Raw genomic sequence first — 17,191 nt, 5'->3', positions numbered from 1 at the left:
CCTGATAGAGTGACTTTCCAGTGTGTGACTGAAGTAGAGTCACTCGTCCTACTAACTCACATTTCTTCATCTTCATGAGTTTTAAAAAAAGGTGGGAAAAGCACTTTCCTTGCTCCTAAAATGGAAGAGATAATGAACACAACCTGTCATTAACATACTGCCCAGGACAAAACAGGAATGTGATTAATGTCGACTGTTTTGGTGTTCAGGGCAGGTGTGCCACAATCAGTGAAAAAGAATGGAAAAGTAAGTATTGGTATTAAAAGACAATGCAAAAACCAACAACATACAGAAGAGAAAGTCTTTTCCCTTTCGTGAGCATGTGGTATCTAGAAAGTATAAGGTCCTGCACTAAGTGACGGGCTAGAAAGAACTGCCATTATGTGGTTTACAGTCATCAGGCAAGAGATGCAAAATGACTATCATCCATGTGCTTTAAAGAGTGGCTAGGGAAGGGCTGAAGGCATGCCCATGACAAAAAGACTTCTGGCTGTGGTGGCAGGTGCTCTTCATTTGTTTATTAAAAACTACGTCTGGATGCATACTTAAGAGAACACTGGGGGTGGATGGTAAAAATTGTGCGGTCTATCTTCTGGGATCTTATAGTCCAGTGAATGAACACACTTAAGGACTGGGGCTGTAGATCAGCAGTTGAGTTCTTAACTAGCATGCACGAGACCCTGCAATCAATCTCCAACCCTATGTAGTAGTAACAATAATAATGAGTAAGCACATTTATTGAATATAGTTGTCCTTCAGCATCCTTAAAGTATGGATTGTAGGGACTCTTGGAGATACAAAAATCTACAGATGATCAAGTTTTTTATGTAAAATATAATTATAATTGAACATAGGCTCCATATACCCTCTCATAAAAACACCTACAGATAGATTATTTGTATGATGTAAAGGCTATAGAAAACTTTGTTGTACTTAGTTGTTTAGGGAAGAATGACCATGGGGAAAAGTCCATACATGTCCAGAACAGATGCAGGCTTTTCAGAACTTTCTATACTGACCCCAGAGAACATATGGACACAGAGGGCCGGTTGTACAATCCCTGAGCCAGAGAGGCATCAAGGGACACCAAAATTTAAGGCGCTCACTGTCTGTTAAAGGAGAGTTATGTCAACACACAATATGATGACAGAATCGGCACAACAAATGTGTGAAGTGGGATTCATGCAGCCACATCTGGACAGATGGACAGATCAGACATGGTGACTAAGAACCACTTCTCCTGAGAAGATGGCATAAATTAAGGCATACAGACTAGAAGAAACTCTAGCTGAGTTATGCAAAATCCTGTGTGCTAGAACAGAGACAGGCACAGTATGCTGTGGCCAGACTCTTAGCAAGACCACGGGTAGTAGCATCCACTAGTTTGGTTTCACATCACAGAGGTTCTACGAGCAGAGAACACTAGGATCAGACGTGTGATTTAATGTGACAAGAGGTCTTTAATGATGAGGATAAGCAGGAGGACACTGCCAGGAGATCGTTTAAGAGGTACCTGTGGCTGTCCACCTGAGAGATTAATGAAAGCCTTTGGCAGAACAGTTGATGTTGATGTAAGCTAAACAGACAAGATACAGAGCAGAGACACTCGAGTCAGAATGACAAGACTTGGCAGCAGCTGGGTGCAGAGAGGATGGAGGTGGAAGTGCTGATAAGCCAGGCTTCCACACTCAGTTTCTGGGATGTCAAGGCACTAACGCAGAAACAAAAAGGAAAGCCAACAGCTTTCAGATACACTGAATGGAGGCGTCTTCCTTCGTGCTTCTGAGAAACGGTTAAATATCTGGATGCTGGCAAGACAGTTAAGGGCAAATGTCTAGAAGGCAGTTGAATATTTGGACTCCAAACTCAGCACAAAGGTTCAAGGTTAGGATGCATATTGAGGGGCTGGAGAGTTCAGGGGTTAAGAGCACTGGCTGCTCTTCTAGAGGTCCTGAGTTCAATTCCCAGCAACCACATGGTGGCTCACAGCCATCTATAATAGGATCTGATGCCCTCTTCTGGCATGTAGGTATACATGCAGAGCAGTTATAAAAAAAAATGTAAAAAAAAAAAAAAGAAAAAGAAAAAAGATGCATACTGGGAGAAATCCACACAGAGGTACCAGATAAAGCTAAGTGTGTAGGGGATTTACCCCAAGAAAAAGTTCACTGAAAGACACCTACAACATGAAGGGGTCAGAGCCCAGGGCCACCACCTCACATTCTTCACTCGGAACTACTGCAGCACTCCTCGGCTGCCTGGAGCTCTTTGTGTGGGGTTAAGGCCTCCTGAGCTTTCCCCCTTATACATCAGCATGTCGATCGGTGTCATCCTTATTCTGCTCATGTTTAGGCAGCCATATTGGAAGACTCCATGGGCGTAGCTTCTGACATTTCCACACAATACAACCATACAACAAACCCTGTTCATCTGGCTCTTACAAGCTGAGTTCTGCCCTCTCTTCTGCTAATGATCTTGAGCCTTAGGAGGAGGAGTTGTGTTGTAGATATATCAGTTGGGACTGGGCTCCACCACTCTGCATTAGGACAGGCTGTGGTTTCTGTAATGGCCTCTGTCTGTTGCAAAGAGAAGTTTCCTTGGTGAGGAGTAAGGACTACACTTACCTGTGGGTAAAAGGACAAATATTTAGAATGTGGTTAGGGACTGCGCTCCTTCAGTAAAGTGGCGGTTGCAGGTTCTCTTCCGAGATCCATGACTTCACTAGCCCTAGGGAGCTGGCTAGGTTTCCAGTTCCAAGCATGGTTTCCCTCTTGTTAAGCAGGTCTTAAGTCCAATTAGAGAGCTGTTGGTTACTGCCCAAGAACGCATGCTACTACTGACCTTAGAATTACGGTGCCATGCTGATTGTTGTGGTGGTTCACATCATCTTAGCTGGGTATGACTGTTGGTCGGCCCTCCTTGGAAGCTTGCATGGCTTCTTTTGGAACCATGAAAACTGGTCCTCGAGGAAGAGGCTTTCAGGTCACATCCAGCTCAGGACCTCTGGGCCTGTGTCTGAAAACCTTCTACCCCCGGTCCTTTATTTATTTATTTATTTTTTAAAGATGAGGTAATCAAGGCTAGACAGGGCAATGAACTTCCCAGGTCTTGTGACTTAAGAACTAATGTTTTTCCCATCTACCTTTTTGTCTTTCTAGAAACAGGAACAGGCAGAATGTGTGGTATGGAGGAGTATATTTCCTACCAGCAAAGACTCAGAGTCAAAGGAAACAGTGAACAAGCTCCAGACCAGAGCCTAAGTGCACAGCAATCTGTGTGTTCAGAGTTCAGAAGGGAAAGGAAAGCTTGCAGAGCCAAGTCCTGCTGCCTGTAACATGAAGGGGGACATTAGCACCCACTCCAAGGAGGCAGCACCGATTCTCGAACTGGGACTTCTGTAACTGAGTCAAGGTCCACAGGGGCCCTTTCTAGGAGCTCCTGAAACAGAAGGGATGAGACAGAGTCCCTCTGGACAGAGATGAGGAGGGAAGGACTAACTGCTGGAAACCCAATGTTCTGTATCTTGATAGACCCTTCCGCAGGATTAGGCTGGGGAGCCTCACAGTAAAGAGCAGCGGAATGAAAGAGACCTAGTGGTTTTTCTGTTCTGCTCCCATCAAAATGAAAAATCTCAAGTGCACAAAGCGTCTCTCCCTCTTCTGTATCTGTCAGCACATTTCAGGAGGCCTGGCCACGTCTCTGCATGGCTGGCTGGGGAGCAGACCGACACAGCACACACACGGTTCGTGGTGGGGCCCTGCCTGGGTGGTCTGCTGGTATCCCTTTGATTAAATTCCCAGGCTGGGAGAGCTGGAGCTGCTCCTCATGATAGCTGGGTCCTGAAATCTCAAACTCGCCGGCCGGAGAGGGCCAGTGCTCCTTGAATGCCCCGCCTCCCGCTCCTCACCACAGTCTTCTGAGCACTCACAGCAATAACCACAAAGGGCCCTGTCTATGCCCACCTGCCCTCCCTTGCAGCCCTGACTGAGGCAGAGATGGTGAGATCTCACACCTAAGCTGATGTCCCATTCCAGCGTCCCAGGACCCCTCCCCTACAGGTGCAGATGCTTCTTAACACTGCTCTAAGGAAATACACACAATAGTCACTGAAAGATTTCAGTCCAGACGATGGCCCCTTAAACAGTGTTTATGCAGCATACGTGCGTTCACAATAGAAGAGGTGTATAATACGTTCTCAGCACCTGGTCATTCAATGGATACCTTAGAAAACAAGCAGGTTGGATTAGACCTTTCCCTGCTCCTATGGTGGGAATATTTGCTATTTTTACGTATTCTAGGACTTCAATGAAACTGCATAATAGCAGAAATGATAAAAAAAAGGAATTCAGGGAAATGAGCTTCTGCTTTTAGCCATACAAATTTCTTAAAAATGCAGGCTCTAATATAAATTCTAAGTTCCTTCAAGTCTTTTCATCAATTGTGGGCTTGTTAAGAACCGTCTCTGGCTAGCTTACTATTTCTTAGTATTTGCACTAGAAAACAGAGAGAAGAAAGGGGAAGCAGGGGAGCACTGCCTCGTCCTCCAGTCCCTGTCCCCATCCCCCGTCCCTGTTCTCCCCCCCCCCCCCCCGTCCGTGTCCCTCCCCACCCCCTGCTTCTCAAATACTGGAGCGATCCAGCTCAAGCCCCTGTGTCTGAGTGGTTTCTAGTCACCTACGAGAGGCTCAAGCAGCCCCTCTGAAGGCCTAGGAAGCTTGTAGAGCGAAGGTCCGCAGAGCAAAGGCCCTCAGAGCTAAGGCCTGCAGAGCAGAGATAAGGTCTGCAGAGGCACTTGGCTTTGCTCTTAGCTTCAGTTCAAGTGTCCAGTGCTGACTCCCCAAGTTCGATTTACCACTCAACCTGTTGCCCCACAGACATGCATGCCAGTGTTCCTGAAAGCTGATTCTGCCCTTCTTGTGATACAGTTGAAAATGAGTGCTTCTTGCAAGAAGACTACTTTGGCCTTCTTTCCAATCCCACTCGCAAGCTGGGTTGCCCTTTTGGCAGTTTTGATATCCCCCGAGGAAATCTCTGGGGTGCTCTTGGCTATTAGTATTCTCTTCAGATGGCTGTCATATCATCAATGGTAGGGGCTTGGATAAAGTGTTTTCTTTTAAATAATCACAACAAAATACAAAGTTTTCTAGAAAATGCCACCCACTAACAGGACAAGTAGTTGAAATTACAGATAAAAATAAAATGTTTTCTCCAAAATACTCTACAATTTAATTTTTATATAAATCTTCACTATTATACAAACGATTTAAAATCTGCTTTCCTTGTCCAGTGAAAGTCTCTTAACTTCTTGCCTACAAAACAATTAGATGACAGAATTTAAGGGATATAACTAAAGCAATGCTCAGAGGAAAATTCATAGCCTTTAATATAGAATGAATGAAATAAATTAGACATGTAACTCAAGAAATAGAGAAATAAAGATAAGGAGAGCACAAAGAAGTTGGTAAAGATAACACAATACAATAATTAAGTCTACAATAATAAAACAACAGTATTAATATATCCAGAATTAATCCTATGAAGGGGGAGTTACCCACTAACCACCCAAAAAGAGAGACAAAGAAAAGAAAGCAGAGATAGGGGATTGGATCAGGAATGATGAAGGAAGTGTGGAGTCAGGAAACCCCAGCACCTGGGGTTCAGGACACCAAGCAGGCGGTGCTGGCAGCTACAGCTGACTCCCAGTGTGGGTGCAGAGAGTGTCCCAGGGCTCCTGCCCACTTCCCTCCAGGAAGCCACAGGCATTTATCACTCAGCTCAGTTAAGAAATGGAAGCAGCTTTTCCTTTCAAAAACAGCATAAAAGAAAAAGCAGCTAGAGAACAAAAGTACCAGAGTCTATATTAAATATCATTACAATTCAATGTATTATTAGTTATTAAATAGCAGAGAAAAAAATAACAGGAGTTTCCAAATTACAAATTAAGTAACTGTGTCCCTGGAAAGGAAATGGCTGACTACACACAACTGAGCTTTTTTATAACAGAATGCATTTGTCAAACAAGTCGCTGTCATCACATTAGAAACAATGTATTCCTAAAGCCTTACGGGCTCCAATGACAGTATTTCCCAAGTACAGGGGGGCACTAAGACTTGCAAAGAGGCTTTCACACCCCATCTTTATGAGCCCGTTGTGTTTTTCCCATTGATAAATACATCTACAGAGGTTGAGAAATGAAGTGCTCAGGACCACAGACAGAGTCAGCAGGAGAAGGACCCAAGTCTTGGGCTGGCTAACCACCCTTCCCAGATGCTCCACCCTGCTACCTGCACAACACACCTCCCTCGGCACGGCATCACACAAGAAGCACCCTCTTGCGGAAACTCTGAAAGTTAAGACTAACATCTAATGGCAGGGTCTGATTCTCACAAACAGGAGCTGACGGACTTGTAGAGCAAAGGCACCTAGATTCATTATAGAAGAGGAAAACTGAGGGGGGATGGCTTCCTGGTAAGGGTATGTAAACCTGAATTCCTACAGGATCAGGATCTTAGAACTGTCTGGGCTCTGCAACATAGCAAATGATAGAAATCGAAAATATGTAAACACTAATATTGATAATAATTTAATGTCTTGATGCTTCTAGATTACTTAACTGAAAGCCAAAATGTCAGCTCATGACCAACAATTTCAATTTTCCAACAGACAGCAGACATTTTCAAATTTCCTCTCTTTACTATGGTCATGCCTATTCCCATCAGTCTGTGACTGATATCTAATTATCCACCCCCCCTCAACTCTCATTACCACCTTGTGCTATTTCTTTACTTCCCCTGCACATGAGGCCTCTTCACCTATCTGTTTCAAACTCCTGGGGACTGAAAAAGAAAATGATTACTACCTACTACCCTGACAGAGGGCGAGGGAAAGTGAACTCCATGTTATTAGGCTCACCTTTCTTTGCTCTAACCTTTTTTTTTAAACAGAGAATTAGGGTACCACAAGAAAGTGGTGTGTTGTCTACTTTTTCACATGTACTTGAAGCAATTTTCACCTCCACCCCCCCTGTTAATTATCATTATGGAGTTATAATCAATTAAAAAAATACAACAAAACTTAACACAACAGAAATACAGGAAAATGTAACCACATAGTGAATATCATGGAACTATCTTTATCAATACCTCATTTGGAGGGCTTTGAGTCCATTTAACATTAAGGAAGAAGGTTTCTACTTTCAATTAAATACCAAGGACTACCAGAAGAGAGAACACAGAGAAGCCAAAGATCCTAAAAGACACACACACACACACACACACACACACACACACACACACACACATATCCTAGTGTCAGTTTCTGCCATATCTGCACCAATGTCAGTAATCATTAGACAGGAAACATTTTCCGATTATGAACTAAATAAAGTATGGTGGGGGACGAAAGACAATGTGAGGAAACTCTGATAAAAAGATCTATAAAACTAGGGCTTACCAGAAATTTTTAAGAATGAAAAAGTTAATTTAAAAGATCCTGGGCTGGCAAGATGGCTCAGTGAGTAAAAGCACTTGTTTGCCAAGCCTGAAGACCTGAGTTTCCTCCGAGACCCACATGGCAGAAAAAAAGAACAGACTCCTGCAACTGTCCTCTCACTTCTACAAACACTAAGTGATGTGCGCACACACACACACACAAAAGAATGCAATGCAAAGTTTTACTCCTTCAAGTTGGATTTACAGTTGAAATTGACACGTTACCTATGCACTACTGGATACCATAAGAGTCAGTATAACAGATTCGGCTTTGCAGTGCCTGTGAGAGCCATTTTCTTCCCAGTTAAGGAGAAACAGTTCAATTTTACACATGAACAGCAGCCGAGACTCACTGGAGACCATGAGCACAGAGGAAACAGCCAAGTGAGGGAAGACTGGCATGCCCCGCCACACCCACTCCCAGGTCCACAGAGCTCTGCGGCACCCTGGTCCGTCCCTACCTGCTGGGTGAGGAGATTGATGTGACTGGCTGGAGAATACTGCCTGGCTGCCTGCTTCTCCGCCAGCCGCTGGAGTTCGGCCGTAACCAGACTTGGGTTGTACCTTCGGTTGAAGGACCCTTCTTCACCCTCCTTTTGCGTTTTGGTTATTCCTGAATGATGCTTGTGTGGATGACATGAACCTGCTGAAAAAGAGAAGAAGAGTTCTCACCCACTTAAGAACCAAGTCCTGAATAAAGCTACAACGGCGGCAAACAAGTATCAAGTCGACAGACACTCTGCTGAATCCTAGGGAGCTCTAACAACACAAAGGCCAGACATGACCTTCAAGTGGTGATAAAAATCTACGTAAGTCCTTACCACATCCTACAGCCAAATTATGTATTGATGTGTATTGGCTTACAGAGGATGTTTAGCACAGGGAGAGGGGAAGAGCCAATGTTAGGATTTACAGGGGACAGCTGAGCAGCAAACACACGGCTCTGGGATCTCCCCTCAGCACCACTAGGGCCCCAACCTTGAAATTCTGGTTCTTGTTTGGTTTTATTACATGAGTACACATGGCAGTCTGCGGCATCCACGGTTAGAGCACTCACAATACTTACAAAGCGCCCAAGGGGAGCAGGTATGAAAGAGACACTAAGGACACTAAGACAAACAGCAATGGTTTTGTATTCACGAGGGACTGTCCTCTCAGAGTTCAATTTTCTTCCAACTATTTGATCACAATAAAATCAGTTTTTTTCTGATTATTTTTTTAAATTATGTTTAAAATCATGAAAGTAGAAACACTGTTATGTTCTATCCACTTACTTATGTATTTCTGTGGTGCTGGGGGTTGAGCTGGAAATCTCAAGTTCTATCTACTACTGAGCCATTTTATAATGAACGCTACCACAAGCATGATCACTCCGTAGACACCATGTGGTGACATTCCTCTAATACGCCTTTTCATAGTCACTGTATTATCTGGTACATACAGATATTTTTACAACCATATTATGTGGGTAAGTTACAACCACGTTATGATGAACACCTGTGAAGTTTCTACCACACCCAGGAGCTACATCACCAATAACACACATCAACCAATGTGCTCCCCTCCATCCATAACCTCCCTCTTTCACTCAATCTCTTCCATGCACATCACCCTATCATGTACTCCGGAGTGTTTTCCTGTATATGCACACATGAATACTGGATAATTTGCTTATTTTCGGGCTCCACAAAAATGGCATCTCACAACAGTAGTTTCTCAGTGTTAGCCTTCATCATTTAACATGGCACTGACAGGAAGCATCCTCACTGGGTCAGTACAGATAAATTCATGCATTCTATTTACTGTCTTGCTATTCTTCTGTTTTCGGCAGTTACTCTGAACAGACTGCAGTTATAAACAGCACAGTGCACGCTCATGCTCACCCTGAAGCAGGGCTTTTCTTGTGCCTATGCCCAGGAGTGGGACTGCTGGGTCACAGGGTACATGTATTTTCAAACCAAAGTGACAGTATCAGAGTGGCATGTTTTACACTCCTACACACAGACATTCCTACTGACCCACACATCCTTTAATATTGGGACTGTCAATTCCCAATTCCTTTCTCTAAGAGGCTAATTAATTATCTAATTATCAATGATGTTGGATGTTATTGCTTTCCTGATAAACCTTATCATTTTTCTACTGTCTTTTTCTCGAGTTATTAGAGTTGTTCTTCTGTTTTTACTTTTGCTCCATATAATAAACCTGTAAAGAACTTTTTTAAAAGTATTTAGTTCTACATCTGAAAAGCTGGTTTTGTTTTTTGAAACACGATCTCACCATATTGCCCAGGCTGGCCTCCTGAACTCATGATACTCCTGCCTACACAAGCGAAGTGTGGGTGTCGCTATGTGAAACCAAAATTTATTTTTATGTATGGGTGAGGCAGGGATCTGATCTCACTTACTGACCACAGCATTGTTTATGAGAAAGACACACTGTCCCACTGATGTACAACCCTACCAAATTGCATGACTTTTCTTAACTTTCTACTCTGTTCCTTTGGTCATCCTGTGCTTTTGCAAATACCACACTTTCTTACCATTCCACAGTCTTAACAAAGAGCTCCAGAGGTTCTCAGTCTTTCTTAGCATTTTCATTCAGGATTACTGAGATAAACATTAAAGTTGCTGAGGTTTTTGACTGAACTTTTGAATCCAGAGATCAGTTTGATGAGTGTGACCTGAGGCTTCCTACGGCACATACAGAACATTTGCCCATTGATTTAGGTCTTCTCTGATGACTTTCCACATTGTATAAAAAGTTTTCTAAACTTTCCTCAGGGTACTGTATATGTTTTATGCTAATGTTCAAGATGTTTTCCATAAACAGTTTAAGGGGTGATAATGGATTCAAAATACTATGTTTAACTAATATCAAAGAATTTAAACTTTGGAGTGTGCCTCTGGTAGGCTGACTGTGCATCACTGGATGCCCACACTCCCAAGAGTATATAGGCACCACAAACTGGACTCAATGATTTTCAGCTGATAGAGTATACATATTAAAATTTACCATTTAAGCTTCTTTTATTCTTTGCCATTTTTATACAATATATGATCATTATATTGATTTTACCCACTCTCTCCCAACTCCCCCTTCACTACTTACCCAACTTTGTGCTCTTAATTTATTACATACATTTTCAGTTGAAACAATTATTTTCTAACATTATGTAGCTGAGTCTAAAATGTACCTAGAGACCATTTTATGTTTTATAGGTAGATAGAGTATTATCTGCAACTAAATCTTATTGCCTTGGTTTTAATTTTTTTTAATCTTTAATGTCAGTTTTGACCTCCAATAAAATGCTGAACAGAAGCAACATTAATGAGCATCCTTATCTTGTCCACAAAATCAACAGGAACATGGTCAACATTTTGCCATTTCGACTGACACATTTGCAGGTATGGGGCAGATACCCTTTTCTGGTTAACAGGGACCGTCTGTTTTCAGTATGCAGACGATTATTATGAATGAATGCGGAGTTCACCAAATCTTTGTCTGTATTTACAATGATGATGGGAACACCTTCTCTCTTCTTTAGTCTGTTAGAGTGACAAATGATACTGCCATGTCTTCTACTATTAAACCACTCCTACATCCTTGAATACACTTGCTTATGGTATAATCTCTCAGATATGGCTAGATTTGCTGGCTTTTATTTTGATTAGAATTTTTGCATCTGTATTTATAAATGAAGGCCATTTATAATTTTCCTCTCTAACTTTATCACTAACTTATTTGTTTTCAAGACAAGTCCAATCTCACAAATTGGGTTAAAGAGTATTCATCTATTCTCTAATAGTTTTAATATCAGAATTATCCACTTCTTGAAAGAGCATTAGAAATTACCTATCAAACTATCTGGGCCTTATCATTTCATTCAGAGAAAAACTTTAAGTAGTGTACCAATTATACTCACAGGACTATTCTGGCCTTCATCATCCTGAGTCAATTTTACATGTTGTGCTTTTAATGAAGTTTGTCCATCTCAATTTTGGGGGAATAAAGTTGTTGGTCACATTCTATTTTTAGCTCATCGATACATCTTTCTTTGTCTGCTCCTCCATTCCTTCTCTAATGTTCCCGTCTCCTCTCTCTTTGCTTCATCAGTTTCATTCACCAAATGCATACCTTCTTTATGAGACATAGTCCATGAGTGGCTTTGGTGTCTTCTAGTCTACCTCTCAATTGTGTAGTTTTCACATATCCTTTATGATTTTCTCCTTAGATGTAGATCATTGTTTTCCTTCTCCACACACCAGGACATGCAGCTGCCCATTGTTATTCAGTTCTAGAATATTTTCTTCACATTAAAATTTCTTCTCCCACTTTTGATTTTGAAATATACAAATTTGTTATATATTCCTTTGTTATTGGCCTTTAACTTAGTTATAGTGTGGGTAAAGAATGATACTATATGATTGCAGGTCTTACAAATGTTTTTTCTTGTTTATGATACGGTATATAACTGATTTTTATAAATATGTGTTCTTGAGTAGATATTTTCTCTATTTCTTGGGTGCACAGTCCTAAATATGATCAAGAGACAACCTTGCCATCTGTTCAAATCATCTTTTAAAACAGTTACATTTCTCTACTATTTACTTCTTGTGTGTGCAGGTGCACAGGCGCACAGACAACACAATAAAGTATGTGGAAGTCAGAGGACAGCTTGCAGTTGGTTCTTCCTTGCCACCACGTGGTTCCCAGGGACAGAATTCAGGGTGTCAGCTTGGTGGCAAGTGCCTTTACCCACTGAGTCATCTTGCTGCCCACCCCCAGCCCTTTTCAAGATAAAGTTTCACTATGTAGCCCTGCCTGGCCTAGAACTTACAATGTAGGCCAAGCTGGCCTTGAGTTCAGAGATTCTTATGCTCCTGCCTCTTGAGTGCTGCGAATAAAGGCATGCACCACCATGCCTGACTAAGGGTAGTCATTTAAAGCATGTGGCTTAGGTATAACTTATTTTTAACATGGGCATTACTAAATTCTTTAAAATCTCAACCAATGTTAAAATACTCCCCCAAATGATTCACCATAATCTCTATGGGCATATTTTTTTAAATGCAAAAAATGATAATCTCACAGTTTTCACAGAAATGCAAGAAACCCCAAAAAAAGCCTAAACAGATTTGAGAAAGAAGAATAAAGTTGGGAGAACCCTTGGTGATTACAAAACTTAACATAATGCTACAGAAAGACAATGTGATACTTGTGTAGGACAGATAAAAAAAATCAATAGGAATAGAACTGAGACTCCAGAAATAAATCTTTCAACTCTAGGGAAATAACATTTTTAAATAAATGGTCCCAGAAAAAGTCAATCTCCATATGCAGAAGGATGAAATTAAACACCTACATCACCTCACATACAATATGTAATTGAAAATGGACAAAAGTTCCAAATGTAAGAATCTAACACAAAGCTCTCAGGAAAAAAAAAAAATGGAAGGAAGTCCTTATGAATTTGGGTAGATAATGTTTTCAGATGTGACAAAAATTATAAGCAACGAAAAAAAAATAGAGAAATCAGATTTCATCAAAACTTAAAACTTCTATGCTTGAAGAAAGTGAAAAGAATCAATAAATAGGGAGAACTATTTTTAAAGCAATCGCCTGATGAGGGCCTTTATAGAGAATACATGAAGAACACAACTCAATGATAAAGATATACCTCAACTGAAAAACTAGCAGGGAAATCAAATGGATATTTCGTCTATAAAGATATACAAATATTCAAAAGGCATGAGAAAATCAGTAAGTCATCATTAGCCATTACGGAAATGCCAATCATAACCCTTCTACACAACAGATAGAGACATAGATAGATAGGTAGAGAGACAGATGGATTTACCCAAACCTTCTATGATGGGTAAAATAAAAAAGACATTAAATGATAGCAAGAACTTGCTTGATCAAAATGAGGGCTCATGAAATTTATCATGTGACCTAGCAATTCTACTCTTGCTATATGCCCTAGAAAATAAAAATGTATGTCCCCATGTAAATGCTGCTATACTGCTTATCACACCACTGCTCATAATGGCCAAAGGAGGGAAAAAACAGATGCCCATCACCTGGCAAACAGAAAAGCAAATGCTGTACACCATACACTAGAACACTATCCAGCTATTTAAAAAGCATTAAGGGTGATATGTGCTACAACAGATGAACCTGAGAACACAACACTAAGTGAAAGAAGCCAGCCATAATGACCACTTACTGAACAATTCTAGTTACGTGAAATGTCCAGAATAAACAAATCTGTGGAAAAGAAAGCTATACCAGTGGTTGCCAGAGGCTAGGAGGAAGAAGAAATGAGGGTGACTGCTAATAGACGGGGTTTCTTCAAGGGGAAAAGAAAGTGTTCTGAAGTTAGGCAGTGGTGTTGGTTGTACATATCTGTGAACATACCAAAAACCACCGAATTTATACGAAAATAGCCACATTTCTGAGTAGGGGTTATGTCTCAATGAAGCTGTCATTAAAAACTGGGCTGGAAATATAGTTCACTGGTAGGGTGCTTGCCTAACACATGTAAGGTCCTGGGTTCGATCCCCAACACCATGAAGCAAATGAGAAGAAAACTTGACTGATAATATGGGTCTACTTTGTTTCAAATTCAATATCCTATCTTATGAAGTCTTTGGTTATGTGCTCAGGTCGTTCGTAAGTTGTCTGATGTCAGGAATAACGACCTGAATGAGAAAGAATGCAGAGGACTCACAGGTCAGTGACCATCTGCAGTGGGAAAGCTAGGTGCCTTGCTCACTCATTTCTTTGTACAGTACCGAAAAGCAGCCCTGTTTTGTTCTGTATCAGTGAATGAATGCTAGTGGACAGAAAACAAGACCTCCCTTTAGTCACAGCAGAAGCAAAGGGACAAGAGAGAGCTCTATTTTCATGGGGCTGGGGAGGAGCTGTCACGGCAGGCAGTTTTCATTTTCTCACTCACCTGCCTTTGCTGAAGAGGGACGAGACAGTTTCTGGCTATAGATGTGTGCGGCACTTTGGAAAGAGGAAAAGGGGCCCATGGTGTAACTGCCTGATCGGCAGCGTGGCAGGCCAGCGGGGCTTACGTTCTGAGTCCCAGGGTGTATGGAGGGAGGAGCACTGTCGGGGACAGGGTTCAGTAAAAGTGCTGACTGGTGAGGCATGCTGGGGATAGCTGGAGAAACTTGAGATAAAGAAGAATGGTGGCCAGGACCTGACGAGAGGGCAGAGGTTGTAATAATAGATGACAGATGGGTGCTGGGAAGTTTCTGCAGAAGAACAGCAGCAGGACCAGAGAAAGAAGAGCAATTGGTATAGACTAGTTTAGCCTCTTTTCCTGCTGAAGTGGTAAATCCTATTAAAGCAAAAACAAAACAAAACAAAAACACAGGTCATTAGGAAAAATAAACATACTATCTCTATGACACATAAACATTTTAGAACATCAAAATAATGTTAACATGAAACAGAAATCATGCAGACTTTAACGAGTATTCATCTTGAACTTCATAAATTTTGCTCACCAGAGACAGCCTGGTAACAAGATTTTGACTTTATTATTATCCCTTCCTAAAAGCTTGAGTTGAGACATCCCCCACAAAGCAGGGCAGGCACGTTCTACAAATGTTAAGCAAGCAGGACCAGGTTTCTACAAGGAGCAGCTAATTCCTCTCCCTCTGGGAAAAAAGACAGTGCTCAGAACTTCTAAAGAAAATGGAAAATGTTTCTGAAGACAATCCAGTTACCAACAGGAAACTAAGGGCAAGGGCAGAACAAAAGGACACTTGCCAGGGCCTTAAAGTATTGACCACCTGACACCTGCTTTTCTGTTAGAGGTGGACCAGGGAGCAGCGTGTGTTTCAAACACTCACGAGATAATTTATCGGTGTGGATTTCTGTTGCCTGCTGCTGCTTGGGCTGCTTTATTTTCACTTCCTGAATTGTCTCAGGGTGATCTGAAAATGAAAAAGACTCACTTAGGCACTTTACTAATCAAAATCATAACATGAAATACATGTAGTAATCAATGCTGGGAAGCACTGCACATGCCACCACACCTTTAAAGGATGGCGATGCCTGTAGTGAGCAGCCAACTGAGTGATTCCCCATTGCCCTGACCAGCTCCATCTCACTAAACCAAGAAGAGATATTCAAGCCCAAGGCAGGAATCTACTGACTGTGGCCCAGCTAGGACACGCCGGGAAGATGAAACAGGAGAGGGAAGTCAGTGCTCCCACCAGGATCCCAGACTGGGGCAGGGGTGGAGAGAGAAGAGATCTACAGTGTCTGCCAGGTCCCACTGGAGCCCAATCAACACACGAGCAAGAGCAGCATTGTGAGACACGAGTGTAGCCTCACTAAGGACTGTGTGCCACTCCACTCTGTATCCTAAAGGATGTGCCTTGGTTGACCAAAGACAGCTTGATCATTACAGTCAATAGTAAGACCAGTTTCCACTGTAGCAGTTTTTCTCCACCATTGAATTCTGAAACAGAACAGTCCAAAGCTATTCATATACTTAGAGAAATGTTTCAAGTCTATGTCAAAGGCAAGATTTATACAAAAACTTAAGAGAGTCTCTCAGAGGGAATAAGGGCATCTGGGTCCTGTCCATTCTACCACCACCTGCAAATGCTTCTTTTCTTGATTGAAACCTTCATGCCCCTCTAGGTTTATAAATAAATAAATGCAGGGATTGATCTCCTAATATAAAAGTAGTCTTTAAAAAACAGATTTGAGAATTTGAAATGACCCATCTGTATTAACAGGAGCTGCTGGTGTATGCTCCTGAGTCTTCTCCATTACTGTCAAGGGCTAAGTTGCCACATGAATGCCCGTGTGGGCCCATCTCACCAAGTGAACATACTGTTCCCTACTACAACCCTACTGTAAACATTTCTCAGCCTCCCTTCCATGATACTGCTACTGGTACTTTTTAGATTTTCATCAACCTTCTCGTATTCATCCACTCAACTCCATTCATCAGACAATACACTGTATAAACACAAGGCCTATGATGGTCCTCGTCACTGAACTGCTAGCAGCTATCAAAAGGGTTAACACAAAATATGAAAAATAAGAGAAAGAAAAATGGACAGATGAATATGAAGCTAGAAACATATTCATTCAGCTCCAAGAGGAAGCTGGGCTTAAAAGGACTGCTCAAATACAATTTCTGAACCCAGTTGCTAGTGAGGCTTTATGGAACCCCTACGTGAGTGTTACAACCCTGGGTTGGGATGTCACTCAGTGCTAGAGAGCCTGTCTAGCATTTGGAAGCTTTGAGACCAATCCCCAGTCCCGTAAACACAAAACAAAATTAACAATGTTTCTTTAGGAAATGCATTTTACATTTGGAATGACCTATTCTCTTGAATATTTCCACACTAGACTGGGATAGCCTTGAGAGCAAGGAGATTGAATCCAGTACTCAAAATACTGACAAGGGGGCTGGAGAGACAGTTTGGAAGTTAAGAGCACTGGATGTTCTTGCAGAAGACCTGGGTTCAGATCCCAGCACTCACACGGCAGCTCACAACTGTCTATAACTCTAGTTCCAGGGGATCTGATGCCCTCTTCTGGCCTCCATGGGCACTAAGCATACAAGTAGTCCACAGACATACATGCCTCAAGATAAAATCAATAAATGAAATATTAAAATACTGACAAAATACCTACATTGATACACTTGCATCCAGGTT

General features: G+C 41.8%; 1 protein-coding gene across 8 annotated transcripts in view; it reads right to left on the bottom strand.

Annotated features, from left to right (window-relative positions):
- LOC131924501 (tubulin polyglutamylase TTLL5) overlaps positions 1 to 17,191 on the bottom strand; it is a 181,872-nt gene that overhangs the window by 125,513 nt on the left and 39,168 nt on the right. For 5 of the 8 annotated variants that reach the window (XM_059279808.1, XM_059279811.1, XM_059279812.1 and 2 more), the window contains 3 exons: positions 15,362 to 15,445; positions 14,452 to 14,844; positions 7,952 to 8,136 (listed from right to left, as the gene is read on the bottom strand). In XM_059279808.1, the coding sequence (XP_059135791.1) occupies positions 7,952 to 8,136; positions 14,452 to 14,844; positions 15,362 to 15,445 (662 nt within the window). The remainder of the gene's footprint in view (positions 1 to 7,951; positions 8,137 to 14,451; positions 14,845 to 15,361; positions 15,446 to 17,191) is intronic. The other 3 variants (XM_059279810.1, XM_059279813.1, XM_059279814.1) reach the window with 3 other exon arrangements.

This window comes from Peromyscus eremicus, chromosome 14 (genome assembly GCF_949786415.1).
Source record: "Peromyscus eremicus chromosome 14, PerEre_H2_v1, whole genome shotgun sequence".
Lineage (NCBI taxonomy): Eukaryota > Metazoa > Chordata > Mammalia > Rodentia > Cricetidae > Peromyscus > Peromyscus eremicus.
The sequence above is the reverse complement of the archived record's forward strand: the minus strand, read 5'-3'. Positions and strand labels throughout refer to the sequence as shown.